Source organism: Schistocerca gregaria, chromosome 3 (genome assembly GCF_023897955.1).
Source record: "Schistocerca gregaria isolate iqSchGreg1 chromosome 3, iqSchGreg1.2, whole genome shotgun sequence".
In the NCBI taxonomy this organism is placed as follows: Eukaryota; Metazoa; Arthropoda; class Insecta; order Orthoptera; family Acrididae; genus Schistocerca; species Schistocerca gregaria.
Genome location: NC_064922.1, coordinates 949,016,301 through 949,044,221, shown reverse-complemented (window position 1 = coordinate 949,044,221; position 27,921 = coordinate 949,016,301). Strand labels below are relative to the sequence as shown.

At 42.9% G+C, this 27,921-nt stretch overlaps 1 protein-coding gene across 1 annotated transcript in view; it reads right to left on the bottom strand.

The window, feature by feature from the left end:
• The window catches only part of LOC126355722 (uncharacterized), a 169,776-nt gene that overhangs the window by 98,366 nt on the left and 43,489 nt on the right, over positions 1 to 27,921 (bottom strand). The window contains exons 3-4 of the mRNA XM_050006089.1: positions 16,770 to 16,890; positions 3,422 to 3,632 (exon numbers count right to left, since the gene is read on the bottom strand). Of these exons, the coding sequence (XP_049862046.1) occupies positions 3,422 to 3,632; positions 16,770 to 16,890 (332 nt within the window). The remainder of the gene's footprint in view (positions 1 to 3,421; positions 3,633 to 16,769; positions 16,891 to 27,921) is intronic.

Here is a 27,921-nt window from a genome sequence, read left to right as displayed (position 1 = left end):
CTGGTAGTCGGTTGGTGGATTGGTGCAGTATCCAGATATGGCTGTCATTCGGATGTGACAATAGTCCAATGTTGGACTGCTTGAGAATGTGATGGCAGGCATAACCGTTCTCAAGGTACCCATCAGCCACGTCTGCCCTCCGTGTGGAGGGCTGTGTGTGTAAAGGCATAGTTTTTGTGTACAGCGGGCTTTCTGTTGGATGCTTAGCAGGTAAGGTTTCCACATCAATTGCCAGTTAAGCGTTAGTCCAAGATATTTTAGTGTGTTACTTAACTAGCTAGAACAGTCGTAAATTTCGAGGAGGAAATCATGGAAGTGCAAAGTGTGGATGATTTTGAGAATTTAACGATAATAGCTACCTTCATTTTGAAGGTGTTGATCATGAAAGGCCTTTTCTTAACCATGAGTTGGATTTAGAGGGATCATTAGATTTTCTAGAGTGCAGCATAGAGAGCGAGGGTATCAGAATCATCAGCTCACTGAAGGAGGTGGCCTGGAGGCAGTGGTTTGAGCATATCAGCAGCGGAGAGTAGATAAATGAGAGTAGAAAGGACGGAGCTTTGGGGCACCCCTGCAGTGGGATGGAAGGTACAGTAATTGGTATTGTTAATAGTGACAAAGGATGGACGATCGGATAGGAAGGATGCAATGAGGCAGACATTGTTAACTGGAAGTGTATATGTGTGGAGTTTGAAAAAGAGACGGAGCTGTCGCACAGGGTCGTAGGTTCTGTAAGTCTAGAGAGACAAAATAACGGATTTATGGTAGCTGGTGGAATGGGAAATAGGTGAAGTGCAAGAGCTGATCGTCAGACGACAAAAAAGTTCAAATGTGTGTATAATTTTATGGGACAACTGCTAAGGTCATCAGTCCCTAAGCTTACACACTACTTAGCCTAAATTATCCTAAGGACAAACACAGACACCCATGCCCGAGGGAGGACTCGAACCTCCGCTGGGATCAGCCGCGCAGTACATGACTGCAGCGCCTTACAGCTCTCGGCTAATCTCGCGCGGTGTCAGAGGACAAACTGGAATGGAAGTTGCACTGGTTAACAGGAAAAAGGTTGAGTTAGTTCAAGAGCTGATGGATGCATTGTGAGAGGATGAAGATCTTGAGGTGAGGTAGATTGGAGGGAAGGGGGTAAGAAGGAGGTGTCAGTATGGGGTTTGTGCAGATGGGGGCCTAGGAGGAGGTATCAGGAGGGGTTTTGTGCGGTCTGAGGAAAAGTGGGATTTTGGAGATTGAGCCAGTCATTGAAACCTTGGGATTTTATCCGAATGTGACGTCGTAAGTTGAAATAGAACTTAATGCAATTTTGTCATATGATGACATGATGGAGATCGTGGCTGTTGTTTGAAGACAAATGCTGATGGTGTTGGGACAAATTTACCTATACAGTACTATAAATATATTTTAAAAAAATACTTTATAATTAATGTAACAATATCAACTAAAAAAATCAATGTCTCTGTACTAGTGTACAAGACATTGAAGTTGCGTAAATGGATATATGATCCTTTACAAACATAGGACATCATCGTCAAATGTTACGATGTATTATAGCACCTTTGATACTCACATGTTTGTAAGCTCTTTGTATGTATCAAAACATGAGGTGCGTGATAGTTCTCAGTAACAAAACTAAAGTTTTCAGTGAGAAAAATTTACGCGTGCAACAATAAGAATGCAGTGAGAATGTAGTCACATGTGTTAGACGAATGTTATGAAAACAAACACTCCAAACAGACATTTCACGTATGTCACTTGCAACGAAAATCTGTAACGCAACCATCTGTGCGTGGCATCTTTATAATTATGCATTATTTATATGTTAGGACAATTAATATGTAAAAAAACACAACACATGTCATAAGGAAGGCGTGTAAACCGTCTGAGGATTAGATTAGTACTTGTTCCATAGATCATGAATACGACACTCCGCAATGATGTGGAACGTGTCAGGTTAAGAAAAGGTGTCTATACAAGATATTACATTAGACAAAATATTACATGACACTAATTCTTTTTTGCAGGTGTTAGGAAATTACCCACTTACTAAATCCAAAAATTCATCTAATGATTAGAAGGAGTTGCCATTAAGAAATTCTTTTAATTTCCTTTTAAATGCTATACGGCTATCTGTCAGACTTTTGATGCTACTAGGTAAGTAACCAAAGACTTTTGTGGCAGCATAATTACCCCCTTCTGAGCCAAATTAGATTTAACCTTGACTAGTGAAGATCATCCTTTCTTCTAGTGTTGTAGCCATGTACACTCCTATTACTTTTGAATTCGTTCGGATTGTTAATAACAAATTTCATAAGTGAATATATATATTGTGAGGCTACAGTGAAGATCCGTAGCTCTTTAAATAAGTGTCTGCAGGATGATCTTTGATGAGCTCCAGCAATTAGTCTGATTACACGCTTTTGTGCAATGAAGACTCTTTCACTCAATGATGAGTTACCGCAGAATATGATGCTATACGAAAGCAGAGGATGAAAATAGGCGTGGTACGCTAATTTACTCAGATGTATATCGCCAAAATTTGCAATGACCCTAATAGCATAAGTAGCTGAACTCAAACGTTTCAGGAGATCCTCAGTGTGTTTTTTCCAGTTCAACGCCTCATCAATGCATATGCCTAGAAATTTTGAATATTCTACCTTAGCTACCGATTTCAGATCGAAGTCTATATTTATTAGTGGTGTCATTCCATTTATTGTGTGGAACTGTATATACTGTGTTTTGTCAAAGTTTAATGAGAGCCCATTTGCAGAGAACCACTTAATGATTTTCTGAAAAACATCGTTTACAGTTTCAGCAGTTAATTCTTGTCTGTCGGGTGTGATAGTTATACTTGTATCATCGGCAAAAAGTACCAGCTTTGCATCTTCGTGAATATAGAATGGCAAGTCGTTAATATATATTAAGAACAGCAGAGGACCAAAGACCGAACCTTGTGGCACCCCATTCTTGCTTGTTCCTCAGTTTGAGAAATCACCAGTTTCTTTTTTTTTATATCATGTGAACTGTCTATTTCAACTTTCTGCACTCTTGCAGTTAGGTATGATTTATACCATTTGAGCACTGTCCCACTCATACTATAGTACTTGAGCTCATCTAGAAGTATTCCACAAGGATGAATCACAACGATTCGAAACCGGTAATGGTACCCTTTGAATAAAGGAACTGAAAGTAAATTTGTAGCTGGTTGCTGTCGCAACACCGTCAACATTTGAAATAGAACTTCTTTTCCCTTGGTGACAAGTTGTATAAAGGAACTGAAAGTAAATTTGTGACTGGTTGCTGTCGCAACACCGTCAACATTTGAAATAGAACTTTTTATCCCTTGGTGACAGGTGTTTGCGCGACCACCCCGCTCAGTGCAGGCAGGCAGGCGGGCTGCGGCACGCACCGTCGTGCGAGTGCCAGAAGTGTGTGCCCGGCGTGTCGGCGATGAAGTCGTAGCGGAAGGAGGTGGCGGCCGGGATGGCGCACTGCGTCACTCCAGGCGCGCCGTCCATGTGCGGGGAGAGGCGCTGCAGCGCGCCGTGCCAGTGGACGGCGGTGCTGTGGCCCGGCACACGGTTCTCCACGTCCACCACCACGCGGTCGCCCTCGCACACCTGCCCAGCCACAGATTACAATACATTAATACTAGTTCAATGGGTCATGAATACGATATTTCGTAATGATGTGCAACGAGTCAAATTTTCAAGTACATAGCATAATTAAGTTAATTTAACAACCTAATTAAGTTAATATAACAACCTTTTTTTTAGTTTTTCTTTGGGAGTTAGAACAGGTGGACGGTTTCAAGTACGAGGTGTATTCAAGTTCTAAGGCCTCCGATTTTTTTTTCTCCGGACTGGAAAGAGATAGAAACATGCGCATTGTTTTAAAATGAGGCCGCATTCGTTGTCAATACGTCCCAGAGATGGCAGCACCGTACGGCAGATGTAATTTTACCGCCAGCGGCGAGAATGAGATCTGCTTTAAATACTTAAAATGGCGACATTTCCCTTACTTGAACAGCGTGCAATCATTCGTTTTCTGAATTTGCTTGGTGTGACACCAATTGAAATTCATCGACAGTTGAAGGAGACATGTGGTGATGGAGTTATGGATGTGTCGAAAGTGTGTTCGTGGGTGCGACAGTTTAATGAAGGCGGAACACCGTGTGACAACAAACCGAAACAACCTCGGGCTCACACAAGCCGGTCTGACGACATGATCGACAAAATGGAGAGAACTGTTTTGGGGGATCGCCGAATGACTGTTGAGCAGATCGTCTTCAGAGTTGGCGTTTCTGTGGGTTCTGTGCACAAAAGCCTGCATGACGACCTGAAAATGCGAAAAGTGTCATCCAGGTGGGTGCCACGAATGCTGACGGACGACCACATGGCTGCCCGTGTGGCATGTTGCCAAGCAATGTTGACTCGCAACGACAGCACAAATGGGACTTTCTTTTCGTTGGTTGTGACAATGGATGAGACGTGAATGCCATTTTTCAATCCAGAAACAAAGCTCCAGTCAGCTCAATGGAGGCACACAGATTCACCGCCACCAAAAAAATTTCGGGTAACCGCCAGTGCTGAAAAAATGATGGTGTCCATGTTCTGGGACAGCGAGGGCGTAATCCTTACCCATTGCGTTCCAAAGGGCACTACGGTAACAGGTGCATCCTACGAAAATGTTTTGAGGAACAAATTCCTTCCTGCACTGCAACAAAAACGTCCGGGAAGGGCTGCGCGTGTGCTGTTTCACCAAGACAACGCACCCTCACATCGAGCTAACGTTACGCAACAGTTTCTTTGTGATAACAACTTTGAAGTGATTCCTCATGCTCCTTACTCACCTGACCTGGCTCCTAGTGACTTTTGGCTTTTTCCAACAATGAAAGACACTCTCCATGGCCGCACATTCACCAGCCGTGGTGCTATTGCCTCAGCGATTTTCCAGTGGTCAAGACAGACTCCTAAAGAAGCCTTCGCCGCTGCCATGGAATCATGGCGTCAGCGTTGCAAAAAATGTGTACGTCTGCAGGGCGATTACGTCGAGAAGTAACGCCAGTTTCATCGATTTCGATTTCGGGTGAGTACTTAATTAGAAAAAAAGTCGGAGGCCTTAGAACTTGAATGCACCTCGTACTTAGGATGCATATTCTCACAGGATGGCAACATAGTGAAAGAACTGGAAGCGAGGTGTAGCAAAGTTAATGCAATGAGCGCTCAGCTACGATCTACTCTCTTCTGCAAGAAGGAAGTCAGTATCGAGACTAAATTATCTGTGCACCGTTCAATCTTTCGACCAACTTTGTTGTATGGGAGAGAAAGCTGGGTGGATTCAGGTTACCTTATCAACAAGGTTGAGGTTACGGATATGAAAGTAGCTAGGATGATTGCAGGTACTAGTAGATGGGAACAATGGCAGGAGGGTGTCCACAATGAGGAAATCAAAGAAAAACTGGGAATGAACTCTATAGATGTAGCAGTCAGGGCGAACAGGCTTAGATGGTGGGGTCATGTTACACGCATGGGAGAAGCAAGGTTACCCAAGAGACTCATGGGTTCAGCAGTAGAGGGTAGGAGGAGTCGGGGCAGACCAAGGAGAAGGTACCTGGATTCGGTTAAGAATGATTTTGAAGTAATAGGTTTAACATCAGGAGAGGCACCAATGTTAGCACTGAATAGGGGATCATGGAGGAATTTTATAAGGGGGCTATGCTCCAGACTGAACGCTGAAAGGCATAATCAGTCTTGAATGATGATGATGATGATGATGATGATTTTTTCTTTGGTTTTTTCTTTTTTTTTCTTAATTTATATCTAAAAATTCCTCTATGGAGTAGAAAGAGTTGTCATTCAGAAATTCTTTTAGTTTCTTCTTAAATACTTGTTGGTTACCTGTCAGACTTTTGATACTAAGTGTCGGAAGTTCCATGCGGCTTTTCGCGGATGATACTGTAGTATACAGAGAAGTTGCAGCATTAGAAAGTTGTAGCGAAATGCAGGAAGATCTGCAGCGGATCGGCACTTGGTGTAGGGAGTGGCAACTGACCATTAATGTAAACAGATGTAATGCATTGCGAATACATAGAAAGAAGGATCCTTTATTGTATGATTATATGATGGCAGAACAAACAATGGTAGCAGTTACTTCTGTAAAATATCTGGGGGTATGCGTGCGGAACGATGTGAAGTGGAACGATCAAGTAAAATTAATTGTTGGTGAGGCGGGTGCCAGGTTGAGATTCATTGGGAAAAATGTAGTCCATCAACAAAGGAGGTGGCCTACAAAACACTCGTTCGACCTATACTTGAGTATTGTTCATCAGTGTGGGATCCGTACCAGATCGGGTTGACGGAGGAGATAGAGAAGATCCAAAGAAGAGCGGCGCCTTTCGTCACAGGGTTATTTGGTAACCGTGATAGCGTTACGGAGATGTTTAGCAAATTCGAGTGGCAGACTCTGCAAGACAGGCGCCCTGCATCGCGGTGTAGCTTGCTCGCCAGGTTTCGAGAGGGTGCGTTTCTGGCTGAGGTATCGAATATATTGCTTCCCCCTACTTATACATCCAGAGGAGATCACGAATGTAAAATTACAGAGATTCGAGCGCGTACGGAGGCTTTCAGACAGTAGTTCTTCCCGCGAACCATACGCGACTGGAACAGAGAAGGGAGGTAATGACCGTGGCACGTAACGTGCCCTCCGCCACACACCGTTGGGTGGCTTACGGATTATAAATGTAGATATAGATGTAGACTGTTTGGCAAGTGACCAAAGACTTTAGTGGCAGTATAATTCATCCCTTTCTGTGGCAAAGTTAGATTTAATCTTCAATAGTGAAGATCATTATTTCTCCTAGTATTGTAATTATGCACACTGCTATTACTTTTGAATTGGTTTTGGTTGTTAATAACAAATTTCATAAGAGAGTATACAGGGTATTACAAAAAGGTACAGCCAATCTTTCAGGAAACATGCCTCACACACAAAGAAAGGAAGTATGTTATGTGGACATGTGTCCGGAAACGCTTACTTTCCATGTTAGAACTCATTTTATTACTTCTCTTCAAATCACATTAATCATGGAATGGAAACACACAGCAAGAGAACGTACCAGCGTGACTTCAAACGCTTTGTTACAGGAAATGCTCAAAATGTTCTCCGTTAGCGAGGATACATGCATCCACCCTCCGTCGCATGGAATCCCTGATGCGCTGATGCAGCCCTGCAGAATGGCGTATTGTATCACAGCCGTCCACAATACGAGCACGAAGAGTCTCTACATTTGGTACCGGGGCTGCGGAGACAAGAGCTTTCAAATGCCCACATAAATGAAAGTCAAGAGGGTTGAGGTCAGGAGAGCGTGGAGGCCATGGAATTGGTGCGCCTCTACCAATCCATCGGTCACCGAATCTGTTGTAGAGAAGTGTACGAACACTTCGACTGAAATGTGCAGGAGCTCCATCGTGCATGAACCACATGTTGTGTCGTACTTGTAAAGGCACACGTTCTAGCAGCACAGGTAGAGTAGCCCGTATGAAATCATGTTAATGTGCTCCATTGAGCGTAGGTGGAAGAAGATACTCACGAAATTAAAATGAGCTCTAATATGGAAATTAAGCACTTCCGGACACATGTCCACATAACATCTTTTGTTTATTTGTGTGTGAGGAATGTTTCCTGAAAGTTTGGCCGTACCTTTTTGTAACACCCTGTATATGCTGAGAAGCTACTGTGAATATCCCTAGATCCTTAAATAAATGTCTGCAGGATGATCTTGGGTGGACTCCAGCTATTATTCAGGTTACACTCTTATGTACAATAAATACTTTATTCCTCAGTGATGAATTGCCCCCAAATATGATGCCATATGCAAGCAATGAGTGAAAATAGGCGTAGTAAGCTGATTTACGAAGATGTTTATCACCAAAATTTGCAATGACCCTTATTGCATAAGGAGCTGAACTCAAACGTTTCAGCAGATCATCAATGTGCTTCTTCCAATTTAATCTCTCATCAATGGACACACCTAAAAATTTTGAATATTCTGCCTTTGCTATATGTTTCTGATTAAGGTCTATATTTAATAACGGCGTCATACCATTTACTGTACGGGACTGCATGTTCTGTGTCTTATCAAAAGGGTCACGGAACAGCCTTAGCAGCACGTAGCAGCACAGAACGCAGATGGTGGCAGATGTGAACATCATAGAACCATTAGATCAACAAGTCAGTGTTGTTAACTGCGAAATACACCAATTACCCACATAAGAGCAGAACTATTGTTAGAAGCAGACTTCGGGAAACATCAGTTCGCATTCAGGAGACACGTAGGTACATCAGTGTGTAGGCTATGGGGATACTGGTACACTTTGTTTATGTTGTAAGTTCTGGCTTACTTTATTTACGAAGGTCACACCAAAAGAAATGCACACCTTTTTTTTAAAAAAAATCATCTTTTATTCTATATATTTGAAAGTTTTGCAGTGTGTCGATACATCCTTCAGGAACAATATTTTCATTTCTCCACACAATTTCCATCCCTCTCAACTGCTTTACGCCATCTTGGAACCAGCGCCTGTATACCCGCACGGTACATTTCTGGGCCAACCTGTTGCAGCCACTGTTTGGCACCGTGCACAAGGGAGTCATCATCTTCAAACCTTGTTCCACGAAGAGAGCCTTTCAGTCTCCCAAAGAGATGATAGTCACATGGAGCTAGGTGAGGACTGTAAGGCGGTTGGTTCAGTATTGTCCATCCGAGTTTTGTCATTTTTTGACTGACACGTGGCCGTGCATTGTCGTGCAACAGCATAACGTCCTGCTTTTTCCGTTGTGGTCGAACACGACTCAGTCGACCGCGACGTTTCTTCAGTGTCGTCACATATGCATCACAATTTATGATGGTTCCACTTGGCATGACGTCAATAAGAAGGAGTCCTTCGGAATTGAGAAACTCCGTAGCCATAACGTTTCCAGCACAAGGTGTGATTTCGCATTTTTCTTTCTTGGGTGAATTTGCATGATGCCACTCCATTGATTGCCTCGTCGTCTCTGGTGAAAAATGATAGAGCCATGTTTCTTCACCTGTCACAGATCTTCCGAGAAATTCATCTCCACCATTCTCGTACTGTTCAAAAAGTTCGCTGCATACCGCTTTTCTTGTTTCTTTGTGAACCACTGTCAACATCCTGGGAACCCATCTGCCACAAACCTTTTTTAACGCCAACACTTTCAGTATTCCGCAATCACTTCCTTCCCCTATCCCAACGTAGCGTGACAATTGGTTTACTGTGATGCGTCTGTCAGTAGTCACCAATTCGTTAACTCTCTGCACATTGTCTGGAAAGTGTGAGTACGCGGCCTGCCGCTGCGAGGACAATCCTCAGTATTGCCGTGCCCGCTTTCATCACGTAACCTGCTTTCCCACTAACTAACTGTACTGCAATCGACAGCAGCATCTACATACACCTTTATCAACCTCTTGTGGATGTTTCCCACTGTCTCGTTTTCACAGCACAGGAATTCTGTGACAGCAAGTTGCTTCTGACGAACGTCAAGTTTAGCAGCCATCTTGAAGACATGCTGTGACGGCGCCACTCACGGGAACAGGTTGAACTAAGTCTGAATACAAGCGGGAAGGATGTATCTACACACTCTAAAACTTCCACACATGCACAATGAAAACTGTATTTTCACAAAAATAGTTTGCATTTCTTTTGGAATGACCCTCGTACATCAGACGATCCAGGTCACTGGCCTCTCCATGAGCTCGATCGCTACGGTCGCAGGTTCGAATCCTGCTTCGGGCATGGATGTGTGTGATGTCCTTAGGTTTGTTAGGTTTAAGTAGTTTTACGTTCAAGGGGACTGATGACCTCAGAAGTTAAGTCCCATAGTGGTCAGAGCCATTTGAATCATTTTTGAACCTCTCCATGAGCTACACGCACTTATGTAGGACATCATGAAGTCTTTCTCCTCCCCCACTCTCCCATCCCCTCCACTCCTCCACCTCCCCTCTCCCATCCCCTCCTGCTCCTCCTGCTCTCCTCTCCGACGCTCCCCTCCCACTCCTCGCCCCAGCAGTAAAATAAAACAACCAATGAAAAATCGAAGATGGAAGAAATAGTTGATTTGTGCTAGCGTGACGATAAAAAAAAAACCATGCTCCTTTCTTCCATCCCCTTCCCCTCCACTCCATCCAACTACAGCGTAGTGTCATAATGATCCATAAAAATGACATGTTTATGAAAAATGGCAAAGATATTTACCACGAACACACACATACACACATACACACACACACACACACACACACACACACACACACACACACACAAACTGCATAGTGACCACCCCTCTCTCCTCTACTTCAGTGAGAGCCTAGTACTTTGACCATCATTAAAACGAAAGATCCAGTTACGGTGGAACCCCATTGGGGCGGTGCTCAAAAGTATCTGAATGATCTCTATTATTTATCAGAAAAATACATCACACACCTCTCTCCTCCATCCTTCAATCACAGCCTACTGTTTTACCCACCACTAAAATGGAAGAGCCAACTACTGTAGAGTGCTCAAAATTGTTCATATGATCTGAATCTTTTATCAAAAAATACGTCACACACCTCTCTCTCCTCTCCTTCAATCAGAGCTTAGTATTTTATCCACCATTAAAATGGAAGAGCCAGTTACAATGGGGCCTATCTGACTGAATTATTTATCAAATGGCTCTGAGCATTATGGGACTCAACATCTTAGGTCATCAGTCCCCTAGAACTTAGAACTACTTAAACCTAACTAACCTAAGGACATCACACAACACCCAGCCATCACGAGGCAGAAAAAATCCCTGACCCCGCCTGGAATCGAACCCGGGAACACGGGCGTGGGAAGCGAAAACGCCACCGCACGACCACGAGATGCGGGCAATTATTTAGCTATACATACGTCACATACTGAGAGAATTATCTGGGCTGCGTGAAATAAGGAAAAGTTGTCGAAATTCCACTGAAAGCTACACCGGTTGCCTCCCTAAGAGTCCTCAGACACATTTTTTCTAGTGTTTCGTCAGATATCTGAAATTTCATTTTTGCAGTGAGCAGCTGGAGTCAGGCCAAATACTACTCAACACTTTTTTCATGAGACGTTCAGTGTCATCGGTAAGCTTCATTTGTTTCCCGTTACGCTTTCCACTGACACAGCACGTCGCACGACATTTGATGAGCTGTACTTATTCATTTGGGCAGATTCGAGCTACAAATTACAAAAACGAAATTTCAAATGGTTCAAATGGTTGTAAGCACAATGGGACTTAACATCGGAGGCCATCAGTCCCCTAGACTTAGAACTACTTAAACCTAACTAACCGAAGGACATCACACACATCCATGCCCGTGGCAGGATTCGAACCTGCGACCGTGGCAGTCGCGCGGTTCTAGACTGAAGCGCCTAGAACCTAATTGACGAATTAGTAATATGCAGTTGTCAAAGATGACTTTTAGTTTAAATGCTATTCCACAAAACTTCAAACACCTGAAATAAAGTCAACTGCTGCTTCAAGTCAGCTGTTGCCATTAGCAACAGATGGCGATATACAGTGTTCGATCTCAGTACCACACTTGGTTTAGACGCAAAAGATTCACACATTAATTATTTTCCTCGGCCACGATCTTCGCCAAGTGTCACGGTGTTTTTTACAAGTTTGAAATATCTACAAAAATACGTCAGGAATGCAAAAAAGTGTACTGTTTATGTCGAGTATCGCAATGCAATTTTTCACATACACACATATTCGTCAAATTAGTACGTAAAACATGATACTCAATTCTAAAGTAAATACTCCCCCAGTATCGTTTTCATACTTAAATAGTTCTAAATAACATTATAAAATAACAGTTGACGTTTCGAGGTAGGCCTAAGGAATCGAATCGTGAAACTAACCAACTAGATTTTTAACTGCAAAAATTATGTGATAGCTAAAATTTACGATGAGCAGGTAAGCACACAGAGAAACAGATATCCTGTTTCATTGTAAGAATGTAATTAATTAGGCCTACCCTTGATGTACGCCACAATAAAACTTCAAATTAAATATTTCTACATCTAAAGTGTTATACATTAGAAAAACATAATCGTCAATACTGATTGACAGTTATTGTTTTTGTTCCAAATGACCCAGAAACCTGCAGTGTAACTAACGAATTAGTACTATGCAGTTATTAAAGATGACTTTTAGTTTAAATGCTATTCCACAAACTTTCATAAACGCGAAATAAAGTAGACCCTTGCTTTAAGCTTGTCACCAGCTACAGGTTGTGTACAGTAACAACTTTAAGTTTGAAACATTTACGAATCAGAACTGCGGTGTCAAGGCTCTCTAAACGTCTAAACGTTCATAGACAGTATTTCCTTTATTCAACTATTAAATAACACCATCGTCTAATAAAAATACATAATGTGAAGGCACAAACACACACACACACACACACACACACACACACACACACAGGTTGCGTTCTTATCATAAACATGCAAATGTAAGTACAGATCTCTATGAAAATTCAAGCAAAATAAAATCGTATTATTTGGCGAAATATGAAAGATTTTTCACACTTTGCAAGCATAATGAGACTTCAGATAAAATGTTTCCACATCTAAATTGTCTGGATTACTTCTTAAGATACATGCAGCTTGCTTAGTGGCACTGCTTAAAAAATAACTTCTGTAACTTGTAACCCCGATTCACAAACCATAACCTATACCCATAGCCCTGTGGCCAACGATGATTAGTAGATGGGTCAATGATGATCAGTGGGCAATGACGATGACCGGTGGTCAATGATGGTCACTAGACTGGTCAGTGAGAGTCAGTGGTCAGTGATGATGATCATTGGTCAACGATGGTGGTCAGTGGACAATAATGAGGATCAGCAGCCACAGATGGTCATTGGCTAACGATGACGATCAGTAGTCAGTGGTGGAAACTGGAGGCAGGGAAGAGGGGAAGGGGCAGGGGTGACGGAAAGAAGACGAGCGCTTGACTGCATTAAGCAGTTTCCTGAAATCGAGGTTAAAACTTATACCAGTCTGTTGAATACCTTATGACATGGGGCAGCCATAAAGAATCGTTGTTAACACTATCGACCAAAAATTAGCTGTAGCGAACTCACAATGTCTCCACAATGATACATGGAAGAAAGAAATATTGTCTCAAGAAAACTATATTACTATTCCGCCCTATTACTGCATCAGTTGAAAGCTCAGGTATTCGTATCTATGTTGAAAGACAGATGGTTTACGTCGAAACCTACTTCTGCACTGCCATTCATTTTAATTGTTAATGAACTAGGTTTTCTGCCATCATTATTAAATTTTAGATGTGATGTGGCATATACTACGTTTCCCATGCTTTCATGACGGATAACACGTCAAATACTGTGTGCCTACTAATGACGTCTAAGATTTATAAGCCAACGACTTCCGGGCATGAATGTACAGATAAGTAAACCAGTCCATCACGATTCCTTATTATACCTCTCCACCAGCGTGTCACCTTGATTCTCACTGTTTCCGTAAACACATGATTCCTTGTAGCGATATGAGTTGAAAGATAAAATGCAAATGCCCTGTCACTAGGGCCTCACGTCGGGTAGACCGTCCGCTGGGTGCAAGTGTTTCGATTTCATGCCACTTCAGTGACTTGTGTGTCGATGGGTATGAAATGATGATGATTAGCACAACACCCAGTCCCTGAGGGTATAAAATCTCCGAGCCAGCCGGGAATCGAACCCAGGCCCTTACGACTGACATTCTGTCGCGCTGACCACTCAGCTATCGGGGTCGGACTGTTGAAAAATGAGAAAATAAAATAACGACGAGCCGCGCGGAGTAGCCGCGCGGTTTGAGGCGTCCTGTGACGGACTGCGCGGCCCCTCCCGCTGGGCCGGCCGGGGTGGCCGAGCGGTTCCAGGCGCTTCACTCCGGAACCGCACGACCGCTATGGTCGCAGGTTCAAATCCTGCCTCGGGCATGGATGTGTGTCATGTCCTTAGGTAAGTTAGGTTTAAGTAGTTCTAAGTTCTAGGGGACTCATGACCTCAGAAGTTAAGTCCCATAGTGCTCGGAGCCATTTGAACCTCCCGCCGGAGGTTTGAGTCCTTCCTCGGCATGGATGTGTGTGTTGTTCTCAGCATAAGTTAGTTTAAGTAGTGTGTAATTCTAGGGACCGATGACCTAAGCAGTTTGGTTCCTTAGGAATTTACACACATTTGAACATTTGAAATAGTGATGTTCGAACGCAATACTGTTAACACCAGTTGCAATAACTTCACTGTTCGACTGTTAGCACTCTGGTGTGGTGTTCACGAGACTCATATGACCGCTGATTTCTCGGAAGCGCTTGAGAAGCACATCGTACTAAAGAAGTGCTTGTAACAGCTAAGTGTACACTACAGTCGTGCTACATGCAAGTAAATTCCATTACCTGCTGAATTTAATAATCCTTCCATGTGGCTCAAGAACAGCCAGCCGCTGTGGTCGAACGGTTCTAGGCGATTCAGTCCGGCACCGCACGGCTGCTACGGTTGCAGGTTCGAATCCTGCATCGGGAATGTATGAGCGTGATATCCTTAGGTTATTAAGGTTTAAGCAGTTGTAGGGCTGTGATGACCTCAGATGTTAAGTCTCATAGTGCTCAACAACCTGGAGCAAGTCCTGCCTGCCCCTGACCTACCGAAACAATCCCACCGAGGACAGGAGACCTACACTTTAACGCAACATCTTCACGTCATTGAGAGGTGAAGGCTACCTTTAAAGGCTGAGTAGAATATTCCGTGTTCCGACTGATATTGGAGCCCACGATCTTCAACTTTCCAGACACGCCCTTTATCCCTTAAGTCTAGACCACCACGCCCGACACCTGTTGGTTCAAATGGCTCTGAGCACTATGGGACTTAACATCTTAGGGCATCAGTCCCCTAGCACTTAGAACTACTTAAACCTAACTAACCTAAGGACATCACACACATCCATGCCTGCGGCAGGATTCGAACCTGCGACCGTAGCAGTCCCGCGGTTCCGGACTGTAGTGCCTAGAACCGCAAGACCACCGCGGCCGGCACACCTGTTGGTGTATGCTTCCTTTGTTAGCGTACAGTGACAAAAGACCCAACATACGAGGTTGAGTCAAATGAAAACCTTAAATTTGTAATAACAAATCGAAATTTCACGCCGTTATCCTGTAAGTTGGTAAACGTGCTACAAACAGCGTGCAGAATGGCCTGTAGGTGGCAGCATAGTGCAGATGCACACATACCGTCGTAGTATCGGTATAAAGATGGCCGCCCCACTAGCGACTTGCACCAGGGAGGAACATCGTTCTGTTATTCGGTTTTTGCGTAGTGAAGGTGTGAAACCTACTGAAATTCATCGAAGAATGAAGGTTCAGTGCGGTGATGCATGTTTGTCACAGCAGCAAGACTACGAATGTAGTAGGAAGTTTGCAAATGGTGTGACTTCAGTGGAAGATGCTCCTCGTCCAGGTCACGCAGAAAGAGTTGTCACTCCACAGAACATTGCAGCAGTTGAAGCCATAGTGAACGAAAACCGCCGAGTGACACTGAATGACATTGCAGCATGCTTAAAGATTAGTCATGGGTCAGCACACCACATTCTGCATGATGTGCTCCAGTTTCACAAAGTGTCTGCAAGATGGGTGCCACGGTAGCTGACTCCTGAAATGAGAGAACGACATGTCGATGCTTGTGAAGAACTTCTTCGGCGCTTTGAACGAGAAGGTGATGGAATCCTTGCAAGAATCGTTACTGGGGACGAAACCTGGGTTCACTTAACACCAACCGGAAACGAAGAGAACGAGCAAGGGATGGCGGCATTCCTCATCACCAAAAGCAAAGAAGTTTCGAACAGAGCCATCAGCGGGGAAGGTTATGCTGATTCTATTTTGGGGCGAAAAAGGCGTCATTTTGGAGCATTACATGCCTAGAGGGACCACTGTCACCAGTGCATCATACACAGATGTCCTAAAAAATCATCTGCGGCCTGCAGTCAAATCAGAGCGACGTGGGTTGCTGTCAGCAGGTGTCCTTTTGCAACATGACAATGCAAGGTCCCACACTGCCCGCACAACAGTTGCAACAATCACAGACTTGCATTTTGAGTGTGTTCCTCATCCACCATACTCACTAGACCTTGCCCAAAGTGATTTCCATATGAAACTTCCTGGCAGATTAAAACTGTGTGCCGAACCGAGGATCGAACTCGGGACCTTTGCCTTCCGCGGCCAAGTGCTCTACCAGGTAGAGCACTTGCTCGCGAAACGCAAAGGTCCCGAGTTCGAGTCTCGGTCCGGCACACAGTTTTAATCTGCCAGGAAGTTTCATATCAGCGCACACTCCGCTGCAGAGTGAAAATCTCATTCTGATTTCCATATGTCTGGACCACTCAAAGACGCAACGGGAGGAAAGAAGTTCCGTTCTGATGAAGAGGTACGCCACGCTGTGCATGAGTGGTAGCACGGACTACAAAAAGAATTTTTTTCTAAAGGAATTTATGCGCTTTGTAAGAGCTGGAGGACTTTCGTTGAGCGTGGGGGAGATTATGTGGAAAAGTACCACTTTTGCACAATAAATCATATTTAATTTTTTGATTTGACTCACCCTCGTAAATCCAAATTAAACGCACCGAAAACAGTTTACGGTGTTTCAGAGGAGAGAAGGGGAAGGCGCCCAGGCTCACCTGTATGGAAGGTCCGGGCAGGCGTCGGTTGACGGCGATGAACCCCCGCTCGACGCCGTCTGCAGCGACGCACTGCGGTGCGAAGCACGCCGTCTGATTGCTGGGGCAGCCTCCGCACGCACTGTGGACACGCACGGGGGTCAGCGTCCCACGTGGACACGTCCTCAAGGCGTACGTCGCTTGCTCAAGTGGTTAATACTGTCCCACGTGTTGCGGAAGTAAAAGTCACCTGTTACCAGCTTTGTAGATTGAGAGTAAAACCCTGTTCCTTGAAGCTGAAGTTAGTGTTAGGTTGTTTATACGTGCTGTCTCAAACCTCTTGGATCAAACAGCGACTCCACAGCCGATTATATTGAAACAGGGAACAAATGGTCGGAAAGGCATGTTTATTGTGTTATGGACATATACAGTGTGTTACAAAAAGGTACGGCCAAACTTTCAGGAAACATTCCTCACACACAAATAGAGAAAAGATATTATGTGGACATGTGTCCGGAAACGCTTATTTTCCATGTTAGAGCTCATTTTAGTTTCGTCAGGATCTACTGTACTTCCTCGATTCAGAGCCAGTTGACCCAATTGAAGGAAGGTAATGTTGACTTCGGTGCTTGTGTTGACATGCGACTCATTGCTCTACAGTACTAGCATCAAGCACATCAGTACATAGCATCGACAGGTTATAGTTCGTCACGAACGTGGTTTTGCAGTCAGTGCAATGTTTACAAATGCGGAGTTGGCAGATGCCCATTTGATGTACGGATTAGCACGGGGCAATAGCATTGGCGCGGTACGTTTGTATCGAGACAGATTTCCAGAACGAAGGTGTCCCGACAGGAAGACGTTCGAAGCAATTGATCGGCGTCTTACGGAGGACGGAACATTCCAGCCTATGCCTCGCGACTGGGGAACACCTAAAACGACGAGGACACCTGCAATGGACGAGGCAATTCTTCGTGCAGTTGACGATAACTCCAATGTCAGAGTCAGAGAAGTTGCTGCTGTACAAGTTAACGTTGACCACGCCACTGTATGGAGAGTGCTAAGTGAGAACGAGTTGTTTCCGTACCGTGTACAGCGTGTGCAGGCACTATCAGCAGCTGTTTGGCTTCCACGGGTACACTTCTGCGAATGGTTCATCCGACAATGTGTCAATCCTCATTTCAGTATAAATGTTCTCTTTACGGAAGAGACTTCATTTCAACATGATCAAATTGTAAATTTTCACAATCAACATGTGTGGGCTGACGAGAATCCGCACGCAATTGTGCAGACACATCATCAACACAGATTTTCTGTGAACGTTTGGGCAGCCATTGCTGGTGATGTCTCGATTGGGCCCCATGTTCTTCCACCTACGCTCAATGGAGCACGTTATTATGATTTCATACCTGTGCTGCTAGAACATGTGCCTTTACAAGTACGACACAACATGTGGCGAACTCCTGCACATTTCATTCGAAGTGTTCGTACGCTTCTCAACAACAGATTCGATGACCGATGGATTGGTAGAGGCGGACCAATTCCATGGCCTCCACGCTCTCCTGACCTCAATCCTCTTGACTTTCATTAATGGGGGCACTTGAAAGCTCTTGTCTACGCAACCCCGGTACCAAATATAGAGACTCTTCGTGCTCCTATTGTGGACGGCTGTGATACAATACGCCATTCTGCAGGGCTGCATCAGCGCATCAGGGATTCCATGCAATGGAGGGTGGATGCATGTATCCTCCCTAACGGAGAACATTTTGAACATTTCCTGTAACGTTCTGGTACGTTCTGTTGCTGTGTGTTTCCATTCCACAATTAATGTGATTTGAAGAGAAGTAATAAAATGAGCTCTAACATGGATAGTAAGCGTTTCCGGACACATGTCCACATTACATATTTTCTTTCTTTGTGTGTGAGGAATATTTCCTGAAAGCTTGGCCGTACCTTTTTGTAACACCCTATATAGCGTACACCACATAACAACAACGTAGCTCATTGCAACTATTCAAAGTTGTACATGATGCTCTTGATAAAGATGAATGTGTCATAGGCATATTTTTGGATCTTTCAAAGTCGTTTGGTACAGTCGACCACAAGATTCTATTAAATAAATTACTAGGGTTAGGAATAACAGGGGTAGGTAACGACTGGTTTCGATCATACCTAAGAGACAGGGTACAAAGAGTAGATATACTAAACATTTAGTAAAACACTTATCAGAACCAAAATACATTAATGTAGGGGTTCTACAGGGTAGCATATTAGGACCAATACTGTTCCTGATATAAATCAATGACTTTCCCAGTAGTATTACTCATAGTGAAAAAATCCTCTTCGCTGATAACAGAAATATTATAGTCACTGAAAAAAACGAGAGAACTCTTTGCTGAGAAAGCAAATGAAACTCTCAAGGAAGTTTATGTTTGGTCAATAAGTAATAAAGTGACATTGAACATAAAGAAAACTAATGCCATGAATTTGACTTTGAAGAGCAAAACGGACAATATTTAATTAAATGTAGATGGCACCTCTATAGACAGTGTAACAAATGCAACATTTCTAGGAATGATTATTGATTCCCAGTGTGAATATACAAAGGTACTTGCGAACAGAATGTCATCAACATGTTATGCCCTGAGAATTCTATCATCAGTGTGTAACATGCAGTGTCTTTTAGTTACATATTATTCATATGTACACTCAATTCTTAGCTTTGGAATTATTTTTTGGGGAACAAATGAACAAAATATGAACACAGTTTTCAAACTCCAGAAAACAGCCATAAGAGTAATAACCAAAAATACTAGTGGAGTTCATTGTAAGGATCTGTTCAGAACACTGGGTATTTTATCTGCTCCATGTGAATACATTTACCAGTCAGTTGTACACATCAAAAATAACGTTGGTAATTACTGCACAAACAGCTCTGTCCATGACGTTGCAACAAGAGATAGACACAACTTACATTTACCAAGAAAAAATAAACATGGAACTCAAAACAGCATTTTCTACCAAGAAATAAAATTGTACAATAAATTACCAAAAGAGATTAAAGAAATTGCCAAAAAAGGCAGCTAAAAAGTACCTGTTATGCAATACATTTTATACATTGAAGGATTACTTAGCTAAGACATGCTCACATATCATCTTTGAAAGTGATTTTTTATTTAATTAACGATTGCGGGCTCATTGAAACCTATTATCTCATGATTTGATAAAGAATGTTATACAAATAAATAATAATAATAATAATAAATATAAAATATCGAACATTCCACATGACACCTTCAGTTTATGTTTTTTCCTGCTTTTTTTCCTTTCTAGAAATACTTACACCCAAGCTATGCATAGCACAGTACTAACACCTCTTCCTCATTCTGAGCTCAACATGTCACTCATTATATTATGGAGGGATGCCGACTCAGTTCTTCAGGACAGCAGATGGGAAGTTGCGGTACAGAAAACGACCCAGAGATCACCAGTGTGTGTGTGTGTGTGTGTGTGTGTGTGTGTGTGTGTGTTTTGAAAGGTGGCTACACTGAGTCACAGCGCCAGAGATTGCGCCAAAGAGTATTATTTAGCCGCCTCCACTGGCAGTGGTAGTTCAGAAGTTGCCATGGGCAGTTGTAGTTCAACGGTTGCCGGGGGCAGTGCTTGTTGAGAGGGTGTTGATAGCGGTACTAGTTGAGGGCATGTCGTGTGCAGTTGTTCTGTTGGGCGAGACAGCAGATGCTGTTTGATTGGGGATGTTGTAATGATCACAGTGTATTTTTCGTCAATATATATGAAGGTAACAAAAAAAATATTTCAGTTTCCTAAATAACAATGCCTCTTGGTCACAGGTTCAGTCAACAAAGCATCTGGCTTGTGTTGATGTGTTAGACTGTAATTCTGGTTTCTATGTGCAATTATAGTATTTCTGTTTTTTAATTACTTCCTTGTCAATGTTGTTTAAAATATCTTGTCGTATTGAGGAAGAACCGAGCCAGATACGTGTACGTTGAGTCACACTTCCACACACAGAACAGTTACACTTGCGCTTTGTTGTTTCGTAGCTTTTATAGTTGCTGGGGACTTAATTCATCAATTGTGTTAACGGAAATTTCCCTTCATTCTTTATTGTTATTCTATGCAGTCAGATTGCGTACTAATACTACTCAGGGACAACCGGTTACGAGACTTCATAACCGGACACACAGCTACTAAAAATAGGCCGGCCGGTGTACTGTAAAGAAACCTAATGGCAGAGTAGAAGTTCGAAGCACTTTGGAACATATTCTCAATGATCAAAATGAGATTTCAGACGACCGTGCGTACCCTGAGGAGGAATGCCAGCGGCAGGTCGTTCCACCACTAGGACAAGAAAGGACAACGTCTTTTTTCAGAGCATGGTATTAGAATAATATCAGTTAAGCCTTTGGACTGAAATTAGGATTTTTGGCATCCTTTGACCACCTTGTACGTACAATATTCTGCACGAGTTTGCCGCGCGGCATTAGCCGCGCGGTCTAAGGCGCTGCAGTCATGGACTGTGAGGCTGGTCACGGCGGATGTTCGAGTCCTCCCATGTGCATGGGTGTGTGTGTTTGTCTTTAGGATAATTTCGGTTAAGTAGTAGACAACATTCCATTGGAACTACTGACGGCCTTGGGAGAGCCAGTCCTGACAAAACTCTACCATCTGGTGAGCAAGATGTATGAGACAGGCGAAATACCCTCAGACTTCGAGAAGAATATAATAATTCCTATCCCAAAGAAAGCAGGTGTTGACAGATGTGAAAATTACCGATCTACCAGTTTAATAACTCACAGCTGCAAAATACTAGCGCGAATTATCTATATACGAATGGAAAAACTAGTAGAAGCCGACCTCGGGGAAGATCAGTTTGGATTCCGTAGAAATATTGGAACACGTGAGGCAATACTGACCCTACGACTTATCTTAGAAGCTAGATTAAGGAAGGGCAAACCTACGTTTCTAGCGTTTGTAGACTTAGAGAAAGCTTTTGACAATGTTGACTGGAATACTCTCTTTCAAATTCTAAAGGTGGCAGGGGTAAAATATAGTGAGCGAAGGGCTATTTACAGTTTGTACAGAAACCAGATGCCAGTTCTAAGAGTTGAGGGGCATGAAAGGGGAGCAGTGGTTGGGAAGGGTGTGAGACAGGGTTGCAGTCTCTCCCCGATGTTATTCAATGTGTATATTGAGCAAGCAGTAACGGAAACAAAAGAAAAATTTGGAGTAGGTATTAAAATTCATGGAGAAGAAATAAAAACTTCGAGGTTCGCCGATGACATCGTAATTCTGTCAGAGACAGCAAAGGACTTGGAAGAGCAGTTGAACGGACTGGATAATGTCTTGAAATGAGGATATAAGATAAACATCAACAAAAGCAAAACGAGGATAATGGAATGTAGTCGAATTAAGTCGGGTGATGCTGAGGGAATTAGATTAGGAAATCAGACATTTAAAGTAGTAAAGGAATTTTGCTATTTGGGGACAAAATAACTGATGATGGTCGAACTAGAGAGGATATAAAATGTAGACTGGCAATGGTAAGGAAAGCGTTTCTGAAGAAGAGAAATTTGTTAACATCGAGTATAGATTTAAGTGTCAGGAAGTCTCTTCTGAAAGTATTTGTATGGAGTGTAGCCATGTATGGAAGTGAAACATGGACGATTAATAGTTTGGAAAAGAAGAGAATAGAAGCTTTCGAAATGTGGTGCTACAGAAGAATGCTGAAGATTAGATGGGTAGATCACATAACTAATGAGGAAGTATTGAATAGGATTGGGGAGAAGAGACGTTTGTGGCACAACTTGATCAGAAGAAGGGATCGGTTGGTAGGACATGTTCTGAGGCATCAAGGGATCAGCAATTTAGTATTGGAGGGCAACGTGGAGGGTAAAAATCATAGAGGGAGACCAACAGATGACTACACTAAGCAGATTCACAAGGATGTGGGTTGCAGTGGGTTCTGGGAGATGAAGAAGCTTGCACAGGATAGAATAGCATGGAGAGCTGCATCAAACCAGTCTCAGGACTGAAGACCACAACAACAACAACAACAACAACAAGTAGTGTGTAAGCTTAGGGACTGACGACCTTAGCAGTTAAGTCCCATAAGATTTAACACATGTTTTGCAGCATTTTGTCTAAATTCTGTATATGTCAAAACATTGATACAGGTTCGAGTGAGACTGGATACATTGTTACAGGCTGCCTACGACTAACTTAGGCTTTATTAATAAAATGTACCAAACTAAAGGTACAGCACCGCCAGATTTTCGCAGGGTAGCAGCTTCAGAAACGGATAAGAACAGGAAACTGATTCGAGAGATCGCTTGCTTGTACAAGAGCCTCAACGACGAAGACACACATCAAGAAAGAGCTTCATTCAGACCACTACAGCAATTCTTTCATCTCCAGGAACTCGCCTAATGAAACATTGGCTAGATTCTGTGCCTGGAAGCCGGCCAGTGTGGCCGAGCGGTTCTAGGCGCTTCAGTTTGCAACCGTGCGCCTGCTACGGTCGCAGGTTCGAATCCTGCCTTGGGCATGGATGTGTGTGATGCCCTTAGGTTAGTTAGGTTTGAGTAGTTCTAACTTCTATGGAATTTATGACCTCAGATGTTAAGTCACATAGTGCTCAGAGCCTTTTGAACCATTTTTATTTGCCTGGAGCCCGCCGAGCGAATGTCAAACAGCAACGAGTCGCAGCTTCACACCTACCTTGTGTGGCAAGCTGAGAATTGGGGTGTCACGATTCAAAGTCAGCCTTAGGAAATGGTGCCTCAGTAGTGATGATCAGATTTGGATAGTGTGGTGATCTACAATACTAACAACACCTGTTAGTCTGCAAGAAACTGATGGATACTGCTAACAAAACAGCAAATAAAACCGCAGAACTCCGCACACTCCACAGATTATGAAGAGAATTATGTTGCTGTTTATTTTTTATCTTTCTGCCTGAATTTATGAATGCCCGTTGTAAATATTAATTCCTGTGTTTTTGTTGTTAGTACTTCATGTATGTATTTTATTGACTTTTCTCTGTAATTCATTTTTTGTTAGTCATTAATCTGCTTGTGTATTTTATTAATACTCTACCAGTAATGTAATATTCATGCCTTGGACATGTAGAAAGAGTAAATATAAGGGCGGTCAAAAAGCTTCCGACTGTGGGTGTTGCTGCATCGTATATACAACTCAGAGCAACTGAGGTATGGGTACATAAGGACAGACATACAAAGCGTCAACATTAATAAAACCGACATACTGCAAGGACGGATTCCTGAGTGGAAACGGAAAAAAGGTCTGATGAACATTTTTCCGGAAATGCATCTTTGCCACTTATAACGGATCTTTTACGTTGGGATAAATTTATTTTATTTTCTGTTAAATGTGTTCGTTAAATAGCTGAATAAATTGTAATTAGGAATAATTCAATCAAGCAGAGTAGAAAAGATAAAGTCAAAGAGATGTTCATTGGGTGGACATTGTCGTAATGTAACGTCATTGCGTTGTGTCGGTTGTTAAAAGAAGTCGTCTGTGTTTCGTTCTGCTGTTCGGTCGTGCACGTATCTGAAAGGAACAAATTCGGGGACTAGAATAAACTTTCACATAATAGTTACGATTCGATGTTCCGAGAAAAGGGGTTAACGTCAGTGTTAATTTGAATTGTGGGCGACAGAATGTAACGAAAGTTGTTCGCATATCATCTTTGAACGTGATTTTTTATTTAATTAACGATTGCGGGCTTATTAAAAGCTATTATCTCATGTTTAGGATCAGTCCCTCTCCTCCTAGATAGTGATCATTCGTTAACATTTACGTCATAAGAGAAAGGATTATTAATAAAACTAATGTTAAATGACAATTACGTGTTATTCCGTTAGTGTGGAACCGACGTAATATCTCTGATATGATATTGATGTATAATTTGTGTTAAATACTGAACTGAGATAGGAAGTAAATTGAAATTAGTGAACATTTGATACTGAGACTATAGAAGCAGAAGCGCTTAAGGTTTCTCTTCTCTAAAATGGCAAAACAGGTACGAACTTTAACTCAATAGTCGAAATTATGTGTTGCAAAGACATTAGCATTTCGTACTTATTTTGACGACGCGCTGTTAAACAAAGGAACGTTGTCTCTGTACGAGTAATAAAATTAAATCTAAAAACATAATTAATAACGGCGAACTCCGGTTTTTACAAACTGTATTGCGTGTCGTCATCGGGCAATAACTGCTCAACCCTGGAGACCTGTGTGGTGAAATTAGAAGTCGGGCATATAAAACAAACTTAAAAATCCATTCAAGCTGCAGTGGAGTCGGCACAACACGACGTGGGCAGTTATACACTGTAGATGGCACTGATGATGACAGTTTTTCTGACCACGTGCCATACGTGGCGGTGTGATGGATGTAGCGTACTGTAAGCAGCACAATGTTTCGGGAACAAGCCGAGGTGGTGTTCGTGTACGGCCAAGCAGACGGTCGAGAGGCAGCACGGCTATCCCAAAACAAGCACCCTCACGGACACCAACCACATCAGGCAACATCTGAAGCCTTTTCTGGGCGTCTGTGTGACCATGTGTCCTTTCGGACAGACGAACATGCAAGGAGGCTGCAAACTGTCCATACACCAGATCTGAAGGACCTGCTTCTACACGATATTGAGAAGAACCCAGTTCCAGGTAAGTGGCCCGCCAACATGGTGCAGGCCACAGTACGATTATGTGTGTGCTGCATGACAACCTCTATTCTCCCTATCACCTATAGCACATAAGGAATACACGGCACGTGGTCGGAGGAACTGTCAGTGCCATCAACCGTGACAACGATGCATTTCTGGACACATTTTCTTAGGACCTTGTTTTCCTCCATTCCCAGTCAGGAATCCGTCGGTGCAGTTTGCCTGTTTTATTGATGCTGACCCTGTATATGCAAGGGGCTTGTATGGATTTTGAACGGAAACGTTTTCATAGCCTTTGTAAGTAACCGAACCAAATTTTAGTCACTGATCGCTTTTGAGTGATGCATAGAACTGTAACTAAGCGCTCATGTGACTCCCCACCGCTGACGCAAGTCATGGCAGTAAAATAGTGAGTACGTGTGTTGTTGTATGATTGTACGGAATCAGCGCAGGAAGATTGGTCGACGTGACAGAATGTCAGAGCTATCGTGTTTGAACTTTCCCATGAACACAACATGAGGGAAGTTGTTCAGTTTTATTACGAGCAGTATATCGAAACGGACTGTCGATGACGTTTGCCAGGAATCGTGTACCATCCACACCTACATAACACTGCGAATGAACATTTTTCGTAAAAGGATTCTAATCGACAATTACCGGAGACGAGTGTCTCGTCTTGTCAATACAGTCGTTTAAAATCGGCAAAATAGCAACAGATAACCTGAACAGTAGTTGATTGGCTGTGCATAGTGTTGCGCAACTAGTCGCAATTTTGGCTCTCTTCGAATGCTGCAAGGCGAGAAATACGCGACGACCCAATGAAGCTATTAACCTAGAGTGTATGGAGAGTGCACCCCAGGGCAGGATGGTTCTCTCATGTTTTGGGAGAGTGCAGTTGAGGCCAGGGTGGTTCTCTGGTCTTTGGGGGTGTTTCTCGTACCATGACTTGGGCCCTCTCGTTCAGGTGACCGTGAACGCGGAGACGGTTGTTTACTTCAGCATCTGGCGACCAAGAGTCGTCCTTTCTTCTACACCTTCATAACGAGTATACTGTGGACACACCTGTCTTCCACGATAACAACAGCCGTCTTCATACAGCTGCACGCAAACACTATCTGACCAAACGTATACGTGCATCCCTACGTAATGCGGAACTGACCACTAGATCTCACGAGAGGTGGACCCGCCAGATTAAAAGGAGGTAGGGAGTGTTGTGTTGTCAGTAAAGAAGCTGTAACAGGAGAATCGGTCGCTCAGAAGAATTCAGTGACTTCGAACGTGGACCAGTCACTGCATGTCACCCGACTGACAAAACCTATTAGTGACATTTAAACCCTTCTAAAGCTGCATAAGTTGACTATTAGTGATGTAACTGCCAAGTGAAAAGTTTCCTTTCCTCTGAAAAAGAGACGATAACTTCATTTAATCAAAGGCTAAAGAAAGAAAACCTTGAGTAAAAATTACCTGATCCTCCGGGTTGTGGGGTTGTGCAGTGGACCAGCTCCTCACTCACATAAAAACATAAAAATGCTAAAAAAAATAATAATATGCCTCGGAAAAATTGGAACTTTGGACGACGAACTGGCAATGAGAAATGGAAAATGATGTTTGGATGCTGGAATGTGCAAGGTATTTCCACTAAAATAAATTTACTACCTGCAGAACTTGACATGTTCAACATGGATGTTGTCGTACTCTCTGAAACAAAGAAGAAAGGCCAAGGAGAAGAAGAACTGGATAATTATGTACATATCTGGAGTAGGGTATCAAAAGCAGTAAGAGCCAAAGAAGGAGTCTCCATTTTGATAAAGAAATCATGGAAAGAAAGAATCACAAATTGGACATTCATCAATCAACGTATTATAACTGTTCAAATGACATTATTTCTAGGGAAGTTGTGATTATTGGCGTATATGCACCCACGAACGACACAATAGAGGAGAAAGATACATTCTGGGACACCCTCAGGGAGACTATTGAAAAAATCCCAAGAAGAAAGGAACTGATTATTGTGGGAGATCTGAATGGAAGGGTAGGAATTAGAGAATCCTGTAGAATAGTCGGAAAACATGGAGAGCACGAATATAATGACAACGGGGAACGATTGATTGCAACTTGTGAACAATTTGATCTAAAAATTACCAACACATTTTTCAAACTTAAGGACACTCATAAATATACTTGGCAACAGAAAACTAAAGAACTTCGTTCTATAATAGATTACACTGGGTGATTCAAAAAGAATACCACAACTTTAGGAATTTAAAACTCTGCAACGCCAAAAGGCAGAGCTAAGCACTATCTGTCAGCAAATTAAGGGAGCTATAAAGTTTCATTTAGTTGTACATTTGTTCGCTTGAGGCGCTGTTGACTAGGCGTCAGCGTCAGTTGATGCTAAGATGGCGACCGCTCAACAGAAAGCTTTTTGTGTTATTGAGTACGGCAGTGTCGACCTAACCGCCGTC